The sequence below is a fragment of the Teleopsis dalmanni genome, chromosome 2 (genome assembly GCF_002237135.1).
Source record: "Teleopsis dalmanni isolate 2A chromosome 2, ASM223713v2, whole genome shotgun sequence".
Classification (NCBI taxonomy): Eukaryota; Metazoa; Arthropoda; class Insecta; order Diptera; family Diopsidae; genus Teleopsis; species Teleopsis dalmanni.
Genome location: NC_051847.1, coordinates 22,266,693 through 22,289,037, shown reverse-complemented (window position 1 = coordinate 22,289,037; position 22,345 = coordinate 22,266,693). Strand labels below are relative to the sequence as shown.

Genomic DNA, 22,345 nt, shown 5'->3' with positions numbered 1-22,345 from the left:
TTTCTGTTGATATGTTAGTAGAAATACTTTTATTTACGTATCATAGCTCAATCAATAAGAAATCAATTACAAACCGGATATCTACCGAGCAAGTGTGAATAGGTATTACGACTACAACAACATGGTAAACCGGTGTGATGTGCCACTAGTTTAATATAATTTTATTCATTATAACTGTTTTTTCTATTGTTTCAATTTGAATATTAAAAGAAGCTCAGTTTAGTATGCAATTTTTATAGTCATAACGGTGATATTTATATTAATAGCAATTAACAACAATATTATAATTTGTTTTATAATTTATTTAATGGTTTTTGGCTATTACGAAAATAAAAGTATTAGACGTAATGAACATTTATTTCTGATTCTAATGATTTATTAGCTAAAAAAAAGATAGATATGTTCTATATGTAACAAAAGGACTTTTAGTGCGAGCATATAAGAAAACAACCAGTAGTCCAAATAAAAGTAAGCTGTCATATCAAGTACATCGTGAAATTTTATGAAAATGGAAGTGACCGGTATATAAGTTTTAAATACAATGTTATAATTAAAAATTTCACAAAACATGTTAATATTGAATATTAGAAAAGTAAAATAATTAGAAAATTTTAAACAGTTCAAGCACCTTTGGGACATACGCCACAAAAAGTAATCTGCCCTCATTGCAACCAAGAAACAACGACTTATCTGGATTATCGTACAACAATATGGGCTCATTTCTTTGCTGTAATTTGTCTAGTTATTGGGTACATTAGTACTCAACTTATACATATCTAAAGAAGGATTTAAGAGTCTGTTTCATTGCAGTTGTTGCTGTTTTTCATGCATTCCGTACGCTTTAAACACCTGTAAAACCTTGGATCATTACTGTAGCAATTGTAATCAATTCATTGGAAACTTTTCAGCCTAATATCGGTACACTAAAAGGCATCAAAAATCATAATTTAGCAAATATTAAAAATTATGAAAGTATTAAAATTTTTTATTTAAGTGTACGATTATTTATTAGAAATAAAAAATAAATTATAACTTAATAATAATGTAACACAGTACAACAATAAAAATATTTTACTAAAGTATTGCAATAATTTTTTATTGGCTTAAGTGTAGTTTTATCAGAGGACTAATAGTTTCATTTTATTATATTTCTACACCCACATATGACTCGTTATCCAAAATGAAGCGTTACATATATGTGTACTCGAAAGAGCATCAAAACACTTTTCCGTCTAATAGCATTATAATATTCTTTTCACATACAGTTTCATAATTGAAAATAGGAAAGAGAAACTGAAAATGGAGGTATTTTAAATCTACAGTATGGATAAAAGTATTATGAACTAATAAACATCACTACTTCAAGTTTCTCTGTAAGGCGGTAACTAATAAATAAAATAAGTAAGTCCTATTAAAAATATAATTATTATTTAACCCGGCTCTCTTGAAAACTCAACAAATATACTTGGGATCTGACAGTTTAACATGATTGGAGCACATGCCTAAGATTGCGGTTGAAGTCTTAATACAATTCGCGAATAATACGCGCATCCTTAGTGATGCACACTATCGCTAAAAAAGGAGCCTGATCTGGTAACGCAATGGACCTTAATGGTCTACTTATAAAAAATAATAATAAATAAATTTTTCATTATTTATTTATTATTATAATAAAAATAAGAATAATAATAGTAAAATAATATTAAGGTTAGTAATATTAGAAATGGTAGTAGAATTAGAAGTAATGGTTACCGTTTATTGTTTTTCATTGTTGTTAAATTTATTTATTGTTTGGATATTTAAAATATAAAATGTGTGACTTATTTTAACCTATTTTAAATGGTTGCACTCTTTCTTGCTTTGGTAAAGACTTAAGTTGGAATTAATTTGTAGGTATGGGCATAATATTGTGTTCTAGTTGGATTTTTATCTGTTTCATTAAGCGAAAGATAGTTATATAATAAATCGTATACTATAGTTAGTGAACGGAAATTTCTTTACTACTATTACATTTTGGAAAACTTAATTACGCACTATGTGTAGAAATACCATCATTAAAAACACTTCACGTATATAAATATATGAAATATTTTAAATTAATTAATAATTAATTAATGGTATACTCAATTCTTAAATTGAGTATACCACTTATTTAAAAGATATACTTTTTGCCCGTTTCCTATATATAATTCACATACATAAGTAATTGATAACATTATTTCATAATTTTTGCTAAATTACCACCAAACAAATATATGTACATTTAGATACATTAATTGAAATTAAAATTTTGAATTTCGACGGATCAAGTCCCAAAAAGAGAAACGGTCACGAAAGATATTTATTCATAAAATTCATAAAAAAATTCTAAAATTCTAAAAGTTAAGTATAAAAAATATTTTTCATTTTTTTGTGTTCAGATTAATTTATTTTATTCGATTTTTTTAATTATTTTGTTTTGGTTTTGGTGCAGATACACTAACGTACAGTAACGTCATTTCAAACAACTTAGAACCCGAAACTGCAAGAATAAATAGCAGATAAACCTAATCACAAAACTGAAAAAAAAATATGTATCTATGTAGTCGTACATGTTTTTTATACAAAATCACCCAAGTGAGACACAGACGCGAAATTCGCAAATCCCACAGACGCAAACTAAAAATTCAAATTTTGGACGATGTTCGCAATTTCACATGTGTTCCTATTCCTTAATTCTGTGGATTCAAGGCCACTTTTGCGAAATCGTGCATATTATCGCTAAATTTCAAACAAGAAATATTTCAAAAAAATAAACGAAATATTTTCAAAACATGAAGAGAATATACATATCTCAGGAGAAGCTGAGATGGTCTCAAATATTTTTGTAAAGAAAAAAATAAACACTTTATATGAAATCTACACTTATTTATGTCACCTATTGGTTTGGAATTGATTATAAGTATATATAGTTGCCGATGAAAGTTAGTTAAAATATAATAAAAATTAAATAATTATTTATTTAAAAAGACTAATCTGGCACCACTTTAATTTTAATAACTTATATCTAGATATATTATATTAGAACCTTGATATATACGAGTATATGTATTTCTTGGTATATTTATTGTCATACAAACTAGTTGATACTATTGTGATAATAAAAAAGACAATTCATGTACATACATAGAAAAATAAAACATAACTTATGGATATTGCCCACAGCGAAGCTTCTTTCTATATTATGTGTAAAGAGTTAACCAGCAAAGCCCGCGACTAATATTTGTGCGGCCCGCGATTAATATTTGTGCGGCCCGCGATTAATATTTGTGCGGCCCGCGATTAATATTTGTGCGGCCCGCGATTAATATTTGTGCGGCCCGCGATTAATATTTGTGCGGCCCGCGATTAATATTTGTGCCGCCCGCGATTAATATTTGTGCGGCCCGCGTATTCATATTCCTTACAACAGTATTTAATTGAAACTCATAGTTTCCTTTAAAACATAAATTTTATAGAATGTACTATATTATAAAATACAGAATTAATAATTACTTATTAACTTAAAAAGTGGAAAAGTTCTGACAGACAACAACTTTAGGTCGCCATTTAACTGTTATATTCTAACATCTGAATGAGGCGAGAATGTACAATATATGGACCCAAAATACTATGACAAAGTAAAAATAAAATAAAAAACCAGTAAAAAATTAAGTTAATATTTTATAGAAGTTGATTCAATAATATAAGGCTTAAAGTCATTAATAAAATAAAATAAATTAATCAATAATAACAGAATAAATTAAATAAAATTGATGAAAGTAATTAATTTTTTTCGTTTTTTTAACTCATGCTTACATATACATATACATGGTTCGGACAAAATGGCTTGCACTTTCCAATTCTATTAAGATTGCCCTCGTCTCAGTAAAATATCTAAAAATTAATCATCTTTCGTTGCTTATATTTCAAAGTGGCTTTTCATACTGAACTATTCCTAAGTGCTCAATTGAAATAAAAATGAAATAAAAAAAAACAAAATTGCCTCAATTCAAAACAATTCCAAGAATCTAAGTAAGCATTTCATACATATATGTTCTAATGGTATATATGTAGATTGATTGTATTTCAAATATCATCTGGTGGTGGGAAGTATGTTTATGAAAATATCGCACCATGTGCTTTCCAAAATACTAATTACTTATTAAAATACAAAAAGAAAATTCAGAAAATTTAAAAAAAAATAAAACACTAGAAAAGTTAAAACAAATATGCGCTGAGTTTGACAATCAGAACAGGTAGATGAACTAACTCTTGTATTACAAAATTTGTTGATAATTTGGTTTTTATTCAAAATTTTTTTAGAAATTTGTTGTCATTATCCAAATGTTCGAAGAACATACTTAAATGCATCACATTATTTTGGGATATATTTCAGATTACAATTTTTGATTATTTTTTCTTAGTACGACAATCCGTGATGAATCTCTGATTCTTTAACTACAGCTCTCTATTTGTTGTATCCGCATTTTTATCATGTAATTCCACTATTAAATTAGCTAATACTCAATCAAGTCATGTTTTCTTGAGCATCCCATACTTTCTCAAATGAACTCTCTAGTAAAATAGACATTCTGAGTTTTTAGTACATTCGAAATAAGTCTTCTATTAGTCATATGTATAAGGCTACACATTTTTCTTAAGCTCTTACGTTTAAATTGGTAGTATATAAATATATAATATATAATTTATATAATTTATGTTGCTAACATATCAATATTTTAGATGTAAAAAGTTTTATGTGTTTAGCTACAAAGCATTTCATAAATAGTTTTAAAAAGTCTTCTTTAAAGCTACCTAACATTCCAAAAAAAAATTTGAATGCATCCATTGCTTTGAAGCGACCAATATAAATCGTGGATCAATAGCTGATCTATTTAAAGAAAAACTATATAAGTGAACACTAAAGATTAAATGGGCGCATTTGATATTTTAATTCTTTTTTTTCTTCACAATATGAATTTTCTGTTCACATTACTTATATATAACAACCCGTTACCAACCTCTACTGTCGGCTGTCCTTCATCAGGTTACTGTATCAAGTGAATTAAGTTTTGTCTGTCAGAAAAGAGCTCTGTATCCCTCCAAAACATTGTTAATGGTTACGGTGGTACCAACGTAGATGAAATCCTTGACAGATAGGGAAGTCTGTCAAGGAGATATAAAGACTGTTACCTTGGAAAGCATATATCTAATGGAGGAAGCAAAGATAGAAACTATTTGCTTTAAGCATCCTTAGTTCATGAAATCCAAAATGGTTGGCAGATAACTTACATTATTTTATTTGAATTTGTCTGTGGTTGTATTATATATAAACTTATTTCTTGTCGTATTAGCTAACATTGTTTAGTATATTATACTCGTACATTCGTGGTATTTCAAGTACTTTGAACATGAAATCTTCTCCTATTTTATGCTTAACTTGACAAATATACAGCAATACGTATGATAAAAATATACTAATGGGGTTTCATAAGTCTAAATGTACACAAAATACAATATTGCATAAGGAACTATTTCATCTTATTGCAATGGAAATAGATCTTCGTTTTTTTTTCGCATCTCTATGATGAAGAATGTGAGAAGAAATGCATTTAGCAAATTTCGAAACACTTTAGGTAACGTAAATTCCTTCAATAAACAGCGGTAAAGTACATTAATCATCAAAATAACACGTACTTTGTATCTGTATAGTAACTGCAGTATACTTGTCGGGTAATTCTAGTACATGGGTATGATTACATCTCATTTATGAATGCATTCGTTGCAAAGTATGATTCGTAAAAACGAATATCCCTACCCTAAATTTAAATAGAATTAAAAAATAATTAATTTGGCAACATATTGTTAAGCGCTTATATGTTTAGACTCAAATGTGTAAAAGCTGTTTTTATGTCTTGCAACAAAACATTTTTTACTAAGCATGACAGTAAAAAAGCTCAAATCAGAACTGAGTTAAGTGAAATCTGAAAATTACCAACAGTTCACTGTCGGCTTCTGTATAGAATTGGTTGCGTGGCGATTAAATTTGTTACTGGCTTTAACAATTATTTTTAAATATATCGTGTATAAAAAGTTATAATCCCTTTAAATATATTTTTTATATAAAAATGTCAACAAAACAAGAAATGGAAAAAATGTATCCATATACGCAAAATTTACCCGGTGCAGAAACATTACAGCCAACAGCTCCACCACCTGGAGTGATGGGTTATACACCAATGATTGCGAATACAAATGCTGGGCCTATTCCAAATGTTGGACCCGCTCCAAATGTTGGACCTGTTCCAAATGTTGGAGCACCTCAACCAGTTTACTACATGCAAGGTAAGTGTTATTTTTTATCATTTAGATACATAAATATTAACAATCGATAATAAAATAAATGTTAAAATTTATTCAAATATTTATTTTAATATACAAAATACTTATTTCGATATTATATTTCATAAAAAAAAAAATATAATAGTTAAACTAATAATAATATAAACAAATAGATAATAAACTAAATAATATAATAATAATTAAAGTCACTTATAATTATAAACACTATACAAATATAATATATAATATAATACATAAATATTTATTTCGATATTATATTTTACAAAAAAAATATAATAGTTCAATTAATAATAATATAAATAATATAAATATTATAAATATTATAAATATATTGAAGTGATTTATTTTCTATTTAGATTATTTTGACTAGATTATTTTGACCAAAATAGACACATTCCCCATTCCGACACGCACATATTGACATCAGTTTTTGAATACATAAAAAAATGTTTGAACACAGCTGATCAGGGCAAAATAAATTAAAGTTTAGAATAGAGTAAAACACCCAACAAGTAAGAAGAGCACAAATTAGAGGAGAGCAGTTGCCCTCCTCTAAACAAAAAACAGTTGAAAAGACAAAGTTTAAATTAAATAATTTATTTTCTTTTTGTTTTTCGGCACTTTTGCACGTGTTTTTTTTTTGTTTTCTTTTTTTGTATTTTTATCCATTGGCGTCTAAGCCAATGATTTCATTGTTATCATTTTTTTTTTCAAATAAAAAAATATTTTAAAAAAATAAATAAAAATTAGAACAGTTTAAAATATTAAATATTTCTATATATAATATATATGTGTGTTTATGTTAAAATAGAACATTGAAATGGAAATATGGCTCTCAGAGGAGCATAGCACTGCGACTGAAGTACCTCTTTGATGATATAATATAAAGTATAAATATATATAATCATATAATAAAATAGTTGTATGCATTATTTCGTGAGGTATTTAATTAAACTAATTAAATAAAAAATAATTTATAGAAAACAATTTACACGAATTTACATTTTTTATTCAGATAATATTGTTACTGAATTTAATTTGAAGCATTTTTTTAGAATAAATAATTATTATTATTATTTAAACAGGAAATAAATAATAGTGCTTCATATAATATAATTTTATATTTATCCTACATATATTAGAAATCGTAATATAATTCATATCTTGCTCCCAAAAATTTTGAAGACAATCATGCGTATATATGGTATATTATTATAATATAGCATACTGTATTACTAGTGTCATTTCTAAGTGGCAAATCTGAATTTGCTCTCGATCTGTAGTTTTTTGTCCGAATAATGTGCCCCAATCGAACATGTTTATGGTAATCTCTACATATTGTTGTCAAGATCATAAAGCAGTTGTTAATTTCAGTATAATCTTACTAATCTGGCAAAAAATGTAGTGTTTTAAATTAATCTTGGGTGTTATAAAAAAATCTAGAGTGGTACAAATTAGTCTCGAGTGATATATAATTTACGAAATATTAAACAATCGAAAATAAAAATGGTATTAAAAGTAAAAAACTAGGGTAAAGAAGTTACGCTAGATTTGCCAATCCTAAATGAAATAAGTACTTTTATAATTATATTATGTTATATGTGTACCAGATCTATATTCCATTCATCATTTCTTAAAAAATGTTCTGAAATTACTGCATTTACTCTTTATTTGCATTAAAGAATTAATTATTATATTACTTTTATTGGTTTTTTTAATTAGCTGCACCAACTATATTACAACTTGGTCCAAAAGAGATGATAACTTTTTGCCCATCATGTCAAAGTAGAAATATGACCAGAATTGTACATGAAAGCAATTCTAGAACTCACTTAATTGCTGGAATATTGTGTCTACTGACGTAAGTATAAGTATATACACTTCTAGAAAAATAGAAACACAAACATATTTATTAATTATATTATCTTTTCTAATTCAGTTGCTGCTGCTGCTGCATCCCTTACTGCATGGACAGTTGCAAAAGTTCTCTACATTACTGCACTCAATGCAATGCGTACCTGGGCTCATATTCCAACTAAACTTGATTAAAATAACTATAATATTTCATATATGAGAACTAATTAGTTTTTCCATTTATTGTTCAAGACACCAAAATATATTATTATTCGAAATATAGTATAAACTATTTATGCTTATTATTTATATAAATATATATAGCAAATTATAATAACTAATGTCATCTACCTAAAAAAAATTTATATTTATATTTTAAAAATTTAAATCAAATATTATATATACAGTATAATTCGCATATAATTCGCCTCGAATCGTTTGCAAAGATATTAGAGGCAGCTATCTTTCTTTTTTAAAGGAAGTTGTTATTTTTGTTTAAACTGCAACCGCTTTTATAGATAAATTTAAAAATCTATTCTCCAAAGATGTAAGGTTTGGCCAAAATTCTTCGCAATTATTTTGAATGCAAAGACGCTTCAGTACCTTAATGGCGAACAAACCTTACTTTTTTTGTTTGCAATTTCATTACCTAGGTGGCGCAACTGAGTTAAACGATATTCATAGAAAATGGCAATTATATTCTGCCGATACGAGATGCTTAAGTGCAACAGGCAGCTAACTTGGATGCAGCAAACATAATTATTTTCATACAAATGAAGCCATAAATGCAGAAAAAAATATAATCGATGTAGCTAAGCATCGAGGCAGCTAAGCGAATTATACTGTATATATAAACCTTTAAAACATATTAACAATATTTTTAAGATAAGATGCAAATATTTATGTTGTTTAATTTCAATATAAGAATGTTTTAAAAATGACTATATACGAGTATAGCTAAGTAAAGCATGTTTTTCATTATACAGCTTTAAAGTTCTTTGATAAATGGAATTTTACATTTAAGAGACCTATGGATATAAGTCTTTTTAAATAATATACAGTTGTTAAATTTGAAAACAATTTATTTTTCTATACAATAAAATAGTAATACTATTAAAATATTAAATAAAAAACGAATTAAATTATATATCTATTTAATAAATCTATTTGTTACATATTTTTTATTCATTATTTATTAAACGATAAAATAAATTCACAAATTATTTTTAATTTATATTTATAAATTTCTCGGTAAGTAATAAGACTAACACCTAAAACACAAAATTTTTTTTTTGCAATGAACAGCTTTATTTATCAGTAGAGGCTTTCTCCATAGCTATATAATCATTCCTGAAATTTCTTTACATATTCGAAAAACATTTTTTATAAAATATTTTGAAAATAACTTCTTTATTAAAGTAAAATATTTTTCCTGATATTACTATTTAAGATCCACAAGCAGTAACAATTCTTGGAGCGAAATCTGTGTAATAAGTACAGGAAGTACAGGCGATTGAAGTGTTACCTATTTAAGAGACCATATCTTTTTTGTGTGAAATTATTTTTTATTACTTCATATTACAAAAATTTGTGAAAATAATCAAAATTTCAGAATCCATTCACTGTAGCTCGATGCAGCCACCTTCATTTTTAATCATTCTTGGTTCACACGAGCTATATCAGACGGTGCCGAGATTTTTTAGAACGTCCATGGTCTACGACTGAAATATAAGCGTGCCAACTGCTCTAAACCAACTTCCAAAATAATTTCCCAACAATAAATCGCATTGACTGTGACATCAGGTTCGATGAAAATGTTTGGAGATCGTCCATCAGCATTCATAGCTGCCCATTCCATTACTTAAGATGGAAAATTTCATCCGGCTATACCACCCTTAAAGTGTACCCAAATAAATTCTTAATAAGAAGGCCTTTATATATCGCCGATTAAATGTGATAGATCAGTGATAAGGACATATTTATGGACGTGTTTACTTGTGAGTTTGTTAAAAAAAACTGACAACTTCCTTCTCTCAACGTTAAGTCCATGTTTGTAAATAAGCTTAGTTCGCAATACCATAGAAAATCGTTTAAAATAATGGTTTTGCTTATATTAATATTATGTTACATCCATGAATTTCCAATCTGTTCAAACCTAGGCATTGATGAAAACATATTAAGACTACTGCTTCCATTTATCTATCAATAAAATTTTTCGACACCTGCAATTACTTTTTCTATGGCAATTCTTATTTAATTATACCCGTCACATTAGAATATTTATATATATAATAAAGTATTCAATAATAAAATTTATTTATTATATTATTTTTTATTTATTTTACATATTTAATAACATTTCAAGAATAAGAAATAAAATTAAAAAGAACTTATAAATTATTATTCGTATTCTTGCAATGCAGGATATTTATAGAACTATTGCATATTTTTTAGCTGCATTATAATTTTTCTTCACCTACATAATATCTACAATCTATCTTTGATAATTATCTTTCCTTGTGAAGCAAAAAACATTTAGGGTGAACTCTCAATTTTGCTTTATATGTTAACGTCACAATAATTGTATCTTCAGTTGTAAAACCGCGTTAGAAGTGTAGAAGTGTAGAAGACTTCGCAACTTTAAAAGTAAAATTACAAACTTCAATGCAAAAAATTTTCGGTTCATATAAAGTTTAAAAAAAAAGAAGTGCTTAAAATAAAACTAAATATAATTTTTTAATTACACATAAAATATAAATATGGGCGAAAATCAACTCAGTTCTCAAGTTTTATTTAACAAAAATTCAGAAATCGTAAAACCAGAATTTCTGTCAAGTCTGTATACCTAATAATTATATATAAACATTTATTATTTAATAATAAGCAATTATTATTAATATTTTTTTTATATTACATTTAATACAATTCGAATTATTTGTGACATTAATAGCAACTAATTGAAACATTCATTTTAAATTCAGTAGTCCTTTAAGTTGCCTAATATGAACATTTGCAGAATACACGCAGATATATTATAAATTTCTTAACAAAAATGATTAATCTTTACTTTCAGATCAAAATGTATTACCATTTGGACCTGAGCAAACCATCGCTCGATGCCCAGGTTGTTCTCAAGTTGGTTTAACCTATATTAAACATAAATCCAACATGATTACACACGTAATTGCAACATTATTTTGCATAAGTGGGTGAGTTGATTAATTTCTTCTTTTCAATTTCATATACAAGTGATAAATATTTTGTCATGTTTGTTAAAGAACTTAATAGACAAATAAATTCAATTAAAAAAATATTTTAAAATGCTTAAGTTCCAGTTTAGTGTATTTAATAGTATTTACTACTAGAACATGGCGTCTTAACACGCACATCTTATTGTTCTGGTTCATATATATTCTATTTATGGAGAACCCCGCTATTCTCTCAAATTCTCTAAATTTTTATTAAATTGTTTTATATATTATTTTCTATTATATTTGTCATTATAAAACCTTTTCTAATACATCTTCAATTGAATATTTTTTTAACGACAATTTTTTCAGTTTTTTAAAAAACATTAATGCCGAAATTTCGGTCTTTATTATGAATATATTTAATACAACAAATACAACAAATTTTTATTAAAAAAGTTAATAGGAAACACTAACCTCATAAACAATCTCTTGAAATTGATTTTCGGGTATAAAAAATATAAGCTAACAATATTTCATTTATGTGCAGTGATAACTCTTTTAAGCAGTTCCCAAAGGGACCAATGTTTAATAAAGATGTCAGTTTAAGAGCTTTCACTTTTTATATGTATATATAATGCATGGATATAATATATATATATATAATATATCTTTTATTAACATATAATAATTATATAACATTATACATTATATATATTATATATATATATATATATATTAATATATACTATATATATATATTATATACATACATGGACTTACAAAGTGTTGTGTTTTATATATTTCCAGAATGATATGTTGCACTTGCGTTCCGTATTGCTGTAGCCGTTGCAAAACTGTTAATCATTATTGCTCTAATTGTGAACAGTATCTGGGCCATTATCAAGGAAGAACTTAAACATTTAATAAAAATATCATGAACGTATATTAAACATGAATAATATATTTATATGTTCACATCAAAAACTCAATTATTGTTCGAATCTATTAAATTATAAAATATATTCAATAAAATTAATATACTATACTTAAATAACAACTTTCATTTTTACTAAGATAATTTATTAAGCTACGAACAAATTTATATAGAAAATTATACGTAAATACAGGAATTTGGTGATTGTACATGTAACAACATTATTGAAAAATATTAGTATGAACAAAAAGTACTCTGAGTTTTAGATAAAATTCTACATTTTTTATCTAGATTATGCAGTGGATAGGTTAGGTTAGGTTGAAATGATGGCTTTGAGTTCAAATCCCACTTAAGATCAAATAGAGGCCCGTAGAGGTCAGCGTAAGAGCAACGCGGAAAAGCACGACTCCTTCATTAGGTGAAAATGAACCAACCTGATAATTTTATAAACTGTTCTCACTAAGTTCCTAATTTTGCAGGACGTCTGCTCTGTTAAGTTGGAAAGAAAAAGCACCCAGAAGATTTTAGATCTTCTCCTAGCTAAAAATGAACACTGACACATGAGGTGCATATGCTATCAATAAATGCAAACTACTTGGAAGTGTTTAATATATTTAATAGGCCTGCAAATATAAGGATCTAATCGTGTTCCTATTTTCCTTGATCAATTCTGATTACTCCTCTTCAGTTACTAACTGCAACTACATAAATTGCAAAAGGTAGAAAAACGATTAAATTCTTTTGCCAAACACTTTTGTTATACACTTTTATATTATATATTATATTGTAAAGCCCGCGTTTTCGACAGTTCGTACAATTTAACTTATGATCAAAAAGTTTTTGCTACAACATTATCATATGTCATCCAGTTCTCATCATCTGTATCCACATGTACTTCAAATAGGACTCAATTTAGTTGGTATTTTGTATATGGAAATAAATTCGTATTATTTCCATGCACATACTGGATTTAATTATATATATATTAAATATTTAAAACTAATATTTTATATTAAATAAAAGAAAAGGATGTTAGAACTCAATTATTCATAATCTGATTTCTATTTCCATTGAACTGTTGAAATTGCTGACATCAGAAGTAATAACTATGTAGTATACTTGCATTAAAAATTTCTTACTAATGCAAAGTTTAGATAAGCACAATATATATTAGACGATAGCAGAATTTCCACGAGATCGATGATATCGCAACCCTCAAGCCAAGAATTGTTTATAATTACTTTTAGAGCTACGGTGACGATGATGTCATAAGTATTTTTAAAAACTTGTTTATTTTCCACAATAGACTTTTTATATTGCTAACATTTTTTTAATTTTATAATTACAAATATTGTCTACTATATATGAATATTAGTATTTGCCACATTTCTAAGAAATGAACATTGAAATCCATCATTAATCTCAAAATATATACATACATAAAATTTTTAATACAAGATGGCAAATCAGGAGACAAAGTCTATTACATGGATATAGTGATACACAAATCAAATGCATTTGCATCTGCACCTGCACTCTAGATACGTATATTGACTTTACGAAGTCATATTCATTATTTGAAGATTAGTTTTAAAACCATATTTGATTACAAAATTTGACTTTATTCCTCAACATAGTTTTCTAGAAGTTAGAGTATTCTTGCAATACTTTAACATCTCGATATCTCTCTTGTAGAAAGTTGTACTTTGGCCTTAAAAGAGACGTTTGTTTTAACAAGGAATTTTTCATTGTAGAAATCACTTTTTCCCTGAAGCATACTTTTAAGATCTAGTATCCTCAGTTCTGGAACTTAAGTTCCAGAATCAAGTTTTATTTAAAACTATAACGATCGATTCTCTTGACTTGTGTGTAAATATTATACATAACAAGAGAGATTACAATATAAAATTTCAAAAAATTATTTATTTAAACCGTTTCATTATATTTTTCATTACAAATAATCTATTTAAATCGAAAGTAAGTAAAGTAAAAAATAGGATTACAAAAGTTTTTTTTAATTAAGTTAATTATTTTTTCTGTCACCATAAAGCTGTTTCGGATATAGCTAAATATTTCCATCATCTGTATTTGATGGAAATTTTTATTGATTTTATTGTTTATATAATTATAATTATAAAAATTTATTAGAATTACTTATTTTACTTTTTTCTTAATGCTTTTTATGAGTCCACCATACATCTGTTTTGAAAACAATAAAAGTTTTGTGGATTTATTTTTATATTTTAACCCATTTTCGTTTGAACCAGTCTTTCTCATGTAATACATAAAAATATTTGTACTTAGATTTAGTTTGTACTTAGATTTAATTTATAAAAATGAATGAATATTTTATCTTCTAATTGTTTAAGAATAATTGTAAAGTTCGATAATAATCTTGCTATAGGATACAAAAACAACAAACGACATATCAAGAATTTGCCAAAAATCTTTTCTAAAAGATTATTATTAAACTTTGAAAACTATAATATATAGTTTAATCTATTTATTTAGCACGATAATATTTTACTGTTGAAGAAATAAAAACAATTTAACTAAAGTTTAAATGTGAGTACCTGTGTCTTTACTTGAAATTTAATAGGATTCAAGTTTAATGTCCATCATACACGGTTTATGAATTTTGTACCAACAATAAATACCAATAAAAATTTCCAAAGGTTACTGATGATATATGTTTATCAATATCCGAAATAGCTTTGTAGGTAACTTAAAAAAAATTTTAGTAGTACCCTTTCTTTTATATAAAAATTTTTTTGAGTTCTTGATTAGTTCAAGTAATTCAGCTGTCAGTTTAGCCATTAACCGGGTTATTGTCGCAAGAAAGACCAAAAGCACTTTACAAACTTTAAGCTCTTCGCTGTAGCTCATATTATTCGTTTTGACGATTACCCATTGGCACTTACACAGAGGTAACTTATCCGACTATAAGACGTACCTTCCGACTTTGTCAAACGTAGCACCATAGCATATAACTTGTTATTCGTTATAGATAAGCCTCCTCCAATACCATTCATTACACTTCAGTGAGTTACATTCAGCTGCTTCTATTATCTTTCTTTATAACTGCGGCACACTTTCATATTGCTAGTTACATACTCAACCGACCTTTGTTTACCTGTTCTCACGCTTTATTATCGTCCATGTTTACTAACTTAGATGAACTCAATATTTTAGCGACTAAGTCTCATTTTTACTAGATTACTGAAATGGCTGAGATCTTGCAAAGATATTGTTTTAATCGGTTAAAGTCTCACACTAGGGATTTCGATATTTTCCACCTAATAAAAAAAAAAGAAATAGCTTATTGCAATACAATTTATAGTCTGATTCATACACTCAAAAAAATATCTGATCACATACTAGTTAAATTGACCTGATCATTTTGTGAGAAGAATTTTAGCTCATGTGGTATGATTGAACCAACATGATACGTCGAGTAAGAATATTTTGACCTGAGATTTAGTTAAGAACTGGTTAAATCAACCAAATTATTTTTCTGAGTGTACTTTATTCCTTTTACAATTACCCTAAAATCAAAAAAAAAAAAAAATATAAACTCTTTTAATGTAATTTAGTTTAGAAATGTGTTTTAAAAATTAAGACCTACCTAAGCTAAAATAAGAGTAATCAGTAGCGAAAGTGTAGCAACTTCTTACGTGAATTAATAAGCTCATCATGGGAACTCTTAAAAAAGATATATCTTTGCTCTAACTTAAGTAAGTTTGAAACATTTGCAAATTAGAGCTTTTTCTCTTAAAAGGACATTGAATCATTAAAACTTAAGAGCACTCTGTGCTGTTGTGAATTTATATCACAGAATGTTGCTCAAAATGGATGCATTCTTATTAATAAAAAAGTTTTCTCTCTTCTAAATGGCATAAGTGGACATAATGCCAATGCATTTTCAAGATACAAACATCGAAAAGGAAAAATGCATACACCACCAAGGTCAGCAAAAGCTTCCATTAAACAAATGTTTTCATAAACTCAAAACGGGCAAAAGTTATGAACGGAGTGCATTCATTTCATTTTTAATTCTTTAAAAGACTAAATTATTAATTGTTTAATTTCTAAAATATTTGATGGATTACGTACTGCATTCGATAATTTAGTTTCATTTAAAGAAATTTAAAAAGGTGTTGTTTCATTTCATATAAAATCAACGGAAGATATGGACAAATACTCAAGTCGTCGCGGCAATTATCCCCAACAACCGCCAAGCGGGCCACCTCCTTATGAGCAAGTCTACGGTATATCAGCTGACAGAAACGTTGCGGTGGAAATGGTACCCCGACCACAACCAAGTGCACCAAACGCACCGCAACAACCAATGGTAATACCAATGCAAACAACTGTTTTTGCAGATGCACACGGACAGATACTTGGCTATGATACAATTAATAACCTAACCTCTACGTACACAGTGCCGCAAGGAACGCAAACAACACAACAACAACAACCTGTTATTATAATACAACGTAAGAGTGTTAGCCCTTAAAAATCATTCCAATAAAAATCATAACTAAAATCCAATGTTTGTCATGGACTTAACATGAATGTTGATTTGTATCGCCAATAAAAGATGATTGTCTATTTTTATTCTGATAAAAATATCATATATTGAAATAAAAAATAAATTGAAATCGGTGTGAATAATTAAAATAACAAATAATTAGCAATCAGTCTTTTTTTGTTCTAACGTACAAATTAAGATATATAACATATATTAAATAATTTAATTTTTTTTAAAGTTGTGCTATTTTAATATCACATAATTATTAGTTATCTTAGTTATTTTGTGTAAAAGACATATAACATTAATTAATGTTATTAATACTATCTATTATGATTGCAAATACTTAACGGAATTTATTAACAGATCACGCTGTTTTACGGCTTGGACCAGATCCAGTTTTATTGACGTGCCCTTCATGTCAAGTGAAAAAACTTACAATAATCGAGAGTATGCCAAATTCAAGGACTCACCTAACAGCGTTGGCTTTATGTTTATTAGGGTAAGTGCTTAATTTATATTACACAGAGATATTCATTTTGTGGTTCCAAAAGTAAAGGTAAATAAAACATAATAGATATTGAAATTACAATCAAATTTTATTTCATTATATTGTTTAAACCATTCAAATATCCTTCAAGCGGAACTTACTATACTAAATCTTTATAAGATACTTTCTGATGACGTGTTGGCACAATGCTGGCAATTCGTATTTTAGGCATTAAGGATTGTCTACATAAATGCGCTACTTTGCGTAAATCAAAAAAAAAAATCCTTCGTAGTTAAATCGCTTGATCTTGGTATCTAAATTACATTAGCATTTCGTAAACCTACACGTCCACGTAATTTCCACATGTTGTTCAAGCCTCATACCCATTTACAACCATATTTTCAATGTCACGCCAGAAAAATTGGTAATGATGTGACCGTGTGTGCGTTTTATAATACATCTCTCTCATTTGAAAAAAAAACAGTTCTGTCGAATTCCAGAGCACGGTTGCCACTTATGGTACTTTAGTACCAAAATTGGTACTTTTCTTTTTTTTTTTTTTCGTTTGGTACTCATATTCAAAAACTGGTCCATTTTTGACGACCCAACTTTATTGTGGATATTTCCAATTAATTTTTTTTATAAATGCAACTTTGCTCTATTTTATATTTTTTTCATTTATAACACTATGAAAAACACAGAACGAGAAAACAAAAACGTTCAAAAAAATTTTGGACCTTTTTTTACAGAAATGGTACCTTTTTAAACCAATTTTGGTACAGAAAAAAATTTTCAAGTGGCAACCGTGTTCCAGAGCAACTGTCCACCAGAGTTCTGTCGAATTCCAGAGCAACTGTCCACCTGTCTGTGGCACTCTATATACATAATGATGTCTCAAAGTTGTTGATTTCCACTGCTACAGATGCAACAATTTTCTGTGTTAATATATCCACTATGGTGAATATGTTCGACCAGCCATTCAGAACGGCGTATAGCGTACTCAATACGATGGATGGCAAAACCTTGAACTAAATCTTAGTTAACAGTTCCGTTTGATACATGTGACTGAAATAGCGAATCGATATAAGAACACTGGAGTGCGATCCTAGCTATTATCATAAAATCATTATTAAAATTTATATTGTTGTGCTCGGAAGCACACCAAATTGAAACATGATTTGTGCTTTTATATACGCCTTATTTATTTAGTATATTTAGTGCTACTAACCATCACTTTATAGTTTCTTACTTATTTTGTATTTTTTTTTTAATATTTTCACTGATATATAGATAAGTTAACACTATGTTGGTGCTGTTAGCTGCCTCTTCGACTTGCTTATTTTAGTAAAGGGGCTTACTTAATATGAATTAAATTTTGTAAAAAATGTTATTTGCAGTGTAACATTTAAAATGTACTAGCCAAACTTAATTAGATGATAATAATATTATTATAATATTATATTATATTATGATATATAAGCATGACAATATTTTGTTTATTTTTTTTTATATTTTTTATTTTATTACTTATACAAATGAATATATATTTACAATTTTTAAAACATATGTATATATAATTGCCTTTATTTTTCAGGTTTTGGTGTTGTGTTTGTGTGCCGTACTGCATAGGATTTTGTATGAATACAAATCATTACTGTGGAAATTGTAGAAAATTTTTAGGCACTTACAGCCCATAAAATAAATATGTTTATATATATACAAATAAAAATTATTAATATCATAAATATAGTCTAAAATTTATATACCAAAATTAAATTATATTAATTGAATAAACTATGATCCATTTCGGTTTTTATTAAATAAAATTATCTAAAATATTTCAATGAATTATATATATGTGTATATCTAAAATATAATGCTAAAAAATTTTTAAGTGAAAAATATATATCAATTATATTAAATAAAATGTGTATATTCATTACTTCTCGTTGTTTATCAATCATCTTTTGTACATTTTAACTGTAATTTATGCAGATTAAAGACAAAGTTTTAATACAGAAATATCTAATAGTCAAAATCGACCATACTATATAGTTTTCATCTCAAAACAAGAAATTTATGTGCTTCAAACTATAGAGACTTTTTTTTCAGAAAACCTATATCGAATTATTAGATTTTAAGAACTATTATTTTGTATTAAATCTTGGAATAAATCATTCTGACTGCAAGTACTTCATGTACGACATTATATAAATAATGCTTTCAGTGCAAGTTACCACAGACATCAATTGTTTATATTGAAATTTTAGCTCACCAATATAGTGTCAGAAATATAACTCATACTTTAAAAAAAATAAACATAAACAATTCTTTATTTATAAATTAAGTTAGTTTATGTGTGTTAAGCAAAATAACTTCAAGTCTTCATTAGGAATTTTGTCATAAATTGCAGTACACAAAGTAGATACTTTTGTATCTACACATATTTTTATATGTGTGGTTTTTGTAAAATTGCTGATCTCAGTATTTAAAACTTCATATGCAAGATATTTAATAAATACAGTTCTTTTTTTTGTTCAGATATTTAGATAAGCAGCAGAAGGACTACAGTTTATTCTATTTAAGTAAACAAAAATTTATATTGTGCTCTACGGATTCATAACTTCAATTGTTTACTGCTTTTGCAATTTGAAGTAAAAATTTTTTGTAATCCGAACTTCACAAAAATGATCTCATTCTTATAGGAAAACTCATTTCGTCTTTAGACGAAATATATTTTCTTTCAATTTTCTATTTTTATTTTATGAATTCGAGAAAAAATTTCTGGACTACAATTGTTTGTATATGTAAATAATAAATTTTAATAAAATACACACTTAAACTTAAATATAAAAAATTTTTTATTTTTTTAATTACGAGAACTGTTAAATTCAATAAAATATCAAAATTTTAATTTTTATGCTGTATACTAGCTTATTAATAAAATAAAATATTTTTTCAAAAATAATGAAATATAATTTGAGACAAAATACTCAAAAATACAAAACAAAAAACAAAAATTTTTAAAATTAAGTATCTACAAATGTAAACTCCAATAGTTCATTATATATATGTACACATATAAATACATATTGTTGTACTTAATTTTTTAAGTAAATCAATTTCAGTCTTTTTAACTTTGTATCAACGTGCATATTAAACATATTTTGCAAATACACATATATTATATATATTATTTCCTTGGTGTGCTTTGGGTAAAGACACCGCTCTTAGTAAGAGCATAGGACGGAACAAATATACTTAGCAGGCATAAGATCTATGGTGTTATATGTAAAAATTAATAAATAATATATAATGTATAGGGAAATAACAGTATAAAAACAGGGAAAGCCCGGAAAATTCAAAAAAGAAAAACCAATGAAATGCTTTGTATCTACAACAAATGATTTTGCATTTAAAACAATTAAAATATAAGTAATTAATAATATTTTATCCGCTATAAAAGTACTTACCGCAATACCAGTGAAGTGTTCGGGGAAGTTCAACGGAAGAGAAGTTCAAGAAGCTCTTGACAATATAGTCCAAAGATAATATAAACTATAAAGTTCATAGATTTTTTTTATATACATATTTTTCGACTAATATTATCCAGAGAATTGAATAATTATACTTTAAAAAAATAAAAGGACTGATAGAAGCAGAGTAAAGTTGTTTACCAAATAGTGTGTTTAATAAAATAACGGTAATAGGAATATAATATGCATACACATATCGGATCTTGTGATATATTTGTTGCATAGTTATTGAAATTTAGAATCCTTCATTGTCTTTCATCTTTCCTTTGTGAGAGCACTTGTGTAGCTGTTTTAGAATAGTTATATTACAATGTTAGACAGTCATATTTCATGATATTTGGTGCATAAGTCTCTGAATAACATCAGTGACGTTAAACATATAGATAAGTTCAATAAACCCGGTTTCAATAGCATGTATGTTAATGTAATATATTGAATGTATTGGTATTAGGAACCAGTCAACCAAATAGTAAAAAGCATATTCACACTGTTGCAATTCATTCACTTTCCTGGTAGAGTTTTTATTTTTTTTTCATGACAGCCAATGTTATATCAGTGCTTGCTCTTGTAATTGGTAGAGTAGCCAAAATCATAATAAGATACATCATTGCCGGAAAATAAGTTACATCAACGATAATTCAACAATTTCAAACTTTTAGAAGATATAGCATTCATTGATATTCCTTTACTGACCAATATACACTTGGTTTTCACTGCAGACAACAAAATCATGTCATGTAAATACAGCAACATATAGTATTTTTGTGAACATACAGCTCATCGATGTAATACTGTGGAGTCTTCAGCCTCATAAGGCGATATCTGCTTGAAGTAATTGGAGTCCAACAGTTAATTCAAAGACTGTATAACTTCTAAATTGTTCGTTGCTTCAGTATTTGTGAACATACAACTCATAGGCACAATTCTGTAGAGTCTTCAGGCTCTCAACTCTCTATTTTGGTTAATTAAGCTAACTGATTTTTATAAATAGCATAGTTTTGTTATAATTCTGATAGCTCAGTCAATAAAATTTGTCTGTTTTTTCACGTGCATTAATAATTCCGGTTTGTGGTCTTTTCTAGCTATTTATAGCACGCTATACGGTTGTTAATGACCATAACAACAATGTCGCTTCATAGTCATTTCAAGTTATTCGCATTGCGTTGTGGCCTTTTTTGCAAGTGCCATAACGCAAATGTGACTCTATGTTTATTTCCATTTATCTTAAAATATATACTTAGAGCAAGGTTAACATAAATAAAATATTAACTATACAGTTATATCCTGAAACTTGTGATTGATAATAGCAAAACAGCTATTGCTAAACTTAAGTTATTCAAAAGTTTTTTATTTGAACAAATAGTTTAAAATTTATGATATATTCTTTCAGAAGTAGTTCCTATTTAATAATTTAAATATTTAATT

At 27.0% G+C, this 22,345-nt stretch overlaps 3 protein-coding genes across 3 annotated transcripts; all 3 read left to right on the top strand.

Moving 5' to 3' along the window:
* Positions 1–6,038: 6,038 nt before the first annotated feature.
* Positions 6,039–8,523, top strand: LOC119681634 (lipopolysaccharide-induced tumor necrosis factor-alpha factor homolog). Its single transcript, XM_038094877.1, has 3 exons — positions 6,039–6,366; positions 8,107–8,245; positions 8,324–8,523. Exons 1-3 carry the CDS (start codon positions 6,150–6,152, stop codon positions 8,421–8,423), a joined length of 456 nt encoding a protein of 151 aa, XP_037950805.1. The 5' UTR covers positions 6,039–6,149; the 3' UTR covers positions 8,424–8,523.
* Positions 8,524–10,845: 2,322 nt separating this feature from the next.
* On the top strand, positions 10,846–12,408 carry LOC119685748 (lipopolysaccharide-induced tumor necrosis factor-alpha factor homolog). Its single transcript, XM_038100123.1, has 3 exons — positions 10,846–11,073; positions 11,312–11,447; positions 12,237–12,408. Exons 1-3 carry the CDS (start codon positions 10,998–11,000, stop codon positions 12,343–12,345), a joined length of 321 nt encoding a protein of 106 aa, XP_037956051.1. The 5' UTR covers positions 10,846–10,997; the 3' UTR covers positions 12,346–12,408.
* A 4,006-nt stretch (positions 12,409–16,414) lies between these two features.
* LOC119674111 (lipopolysaccharide-induced tumor necrosis factor-alpha factor homolog) lies at positions 16,415–19,081 on the top strand. The gene is made up of 3 exons (XM_038085235.1): positions 16,415–16,859; positions 17,261–17,396; positions 18,979–19,081. The coding sequence occupies exons 1-3, from the start codon at positions 16,553–16,555 to the stop codon at positions 19,079–19,081; spliced, it is 546 nt and encodes a 181-aa protein (XP_037941163.1). The 5' UTR covers positions 16,415–16,552.
* Positions 19,082–22,345: the final 3,264 nt, after the last annotated feature.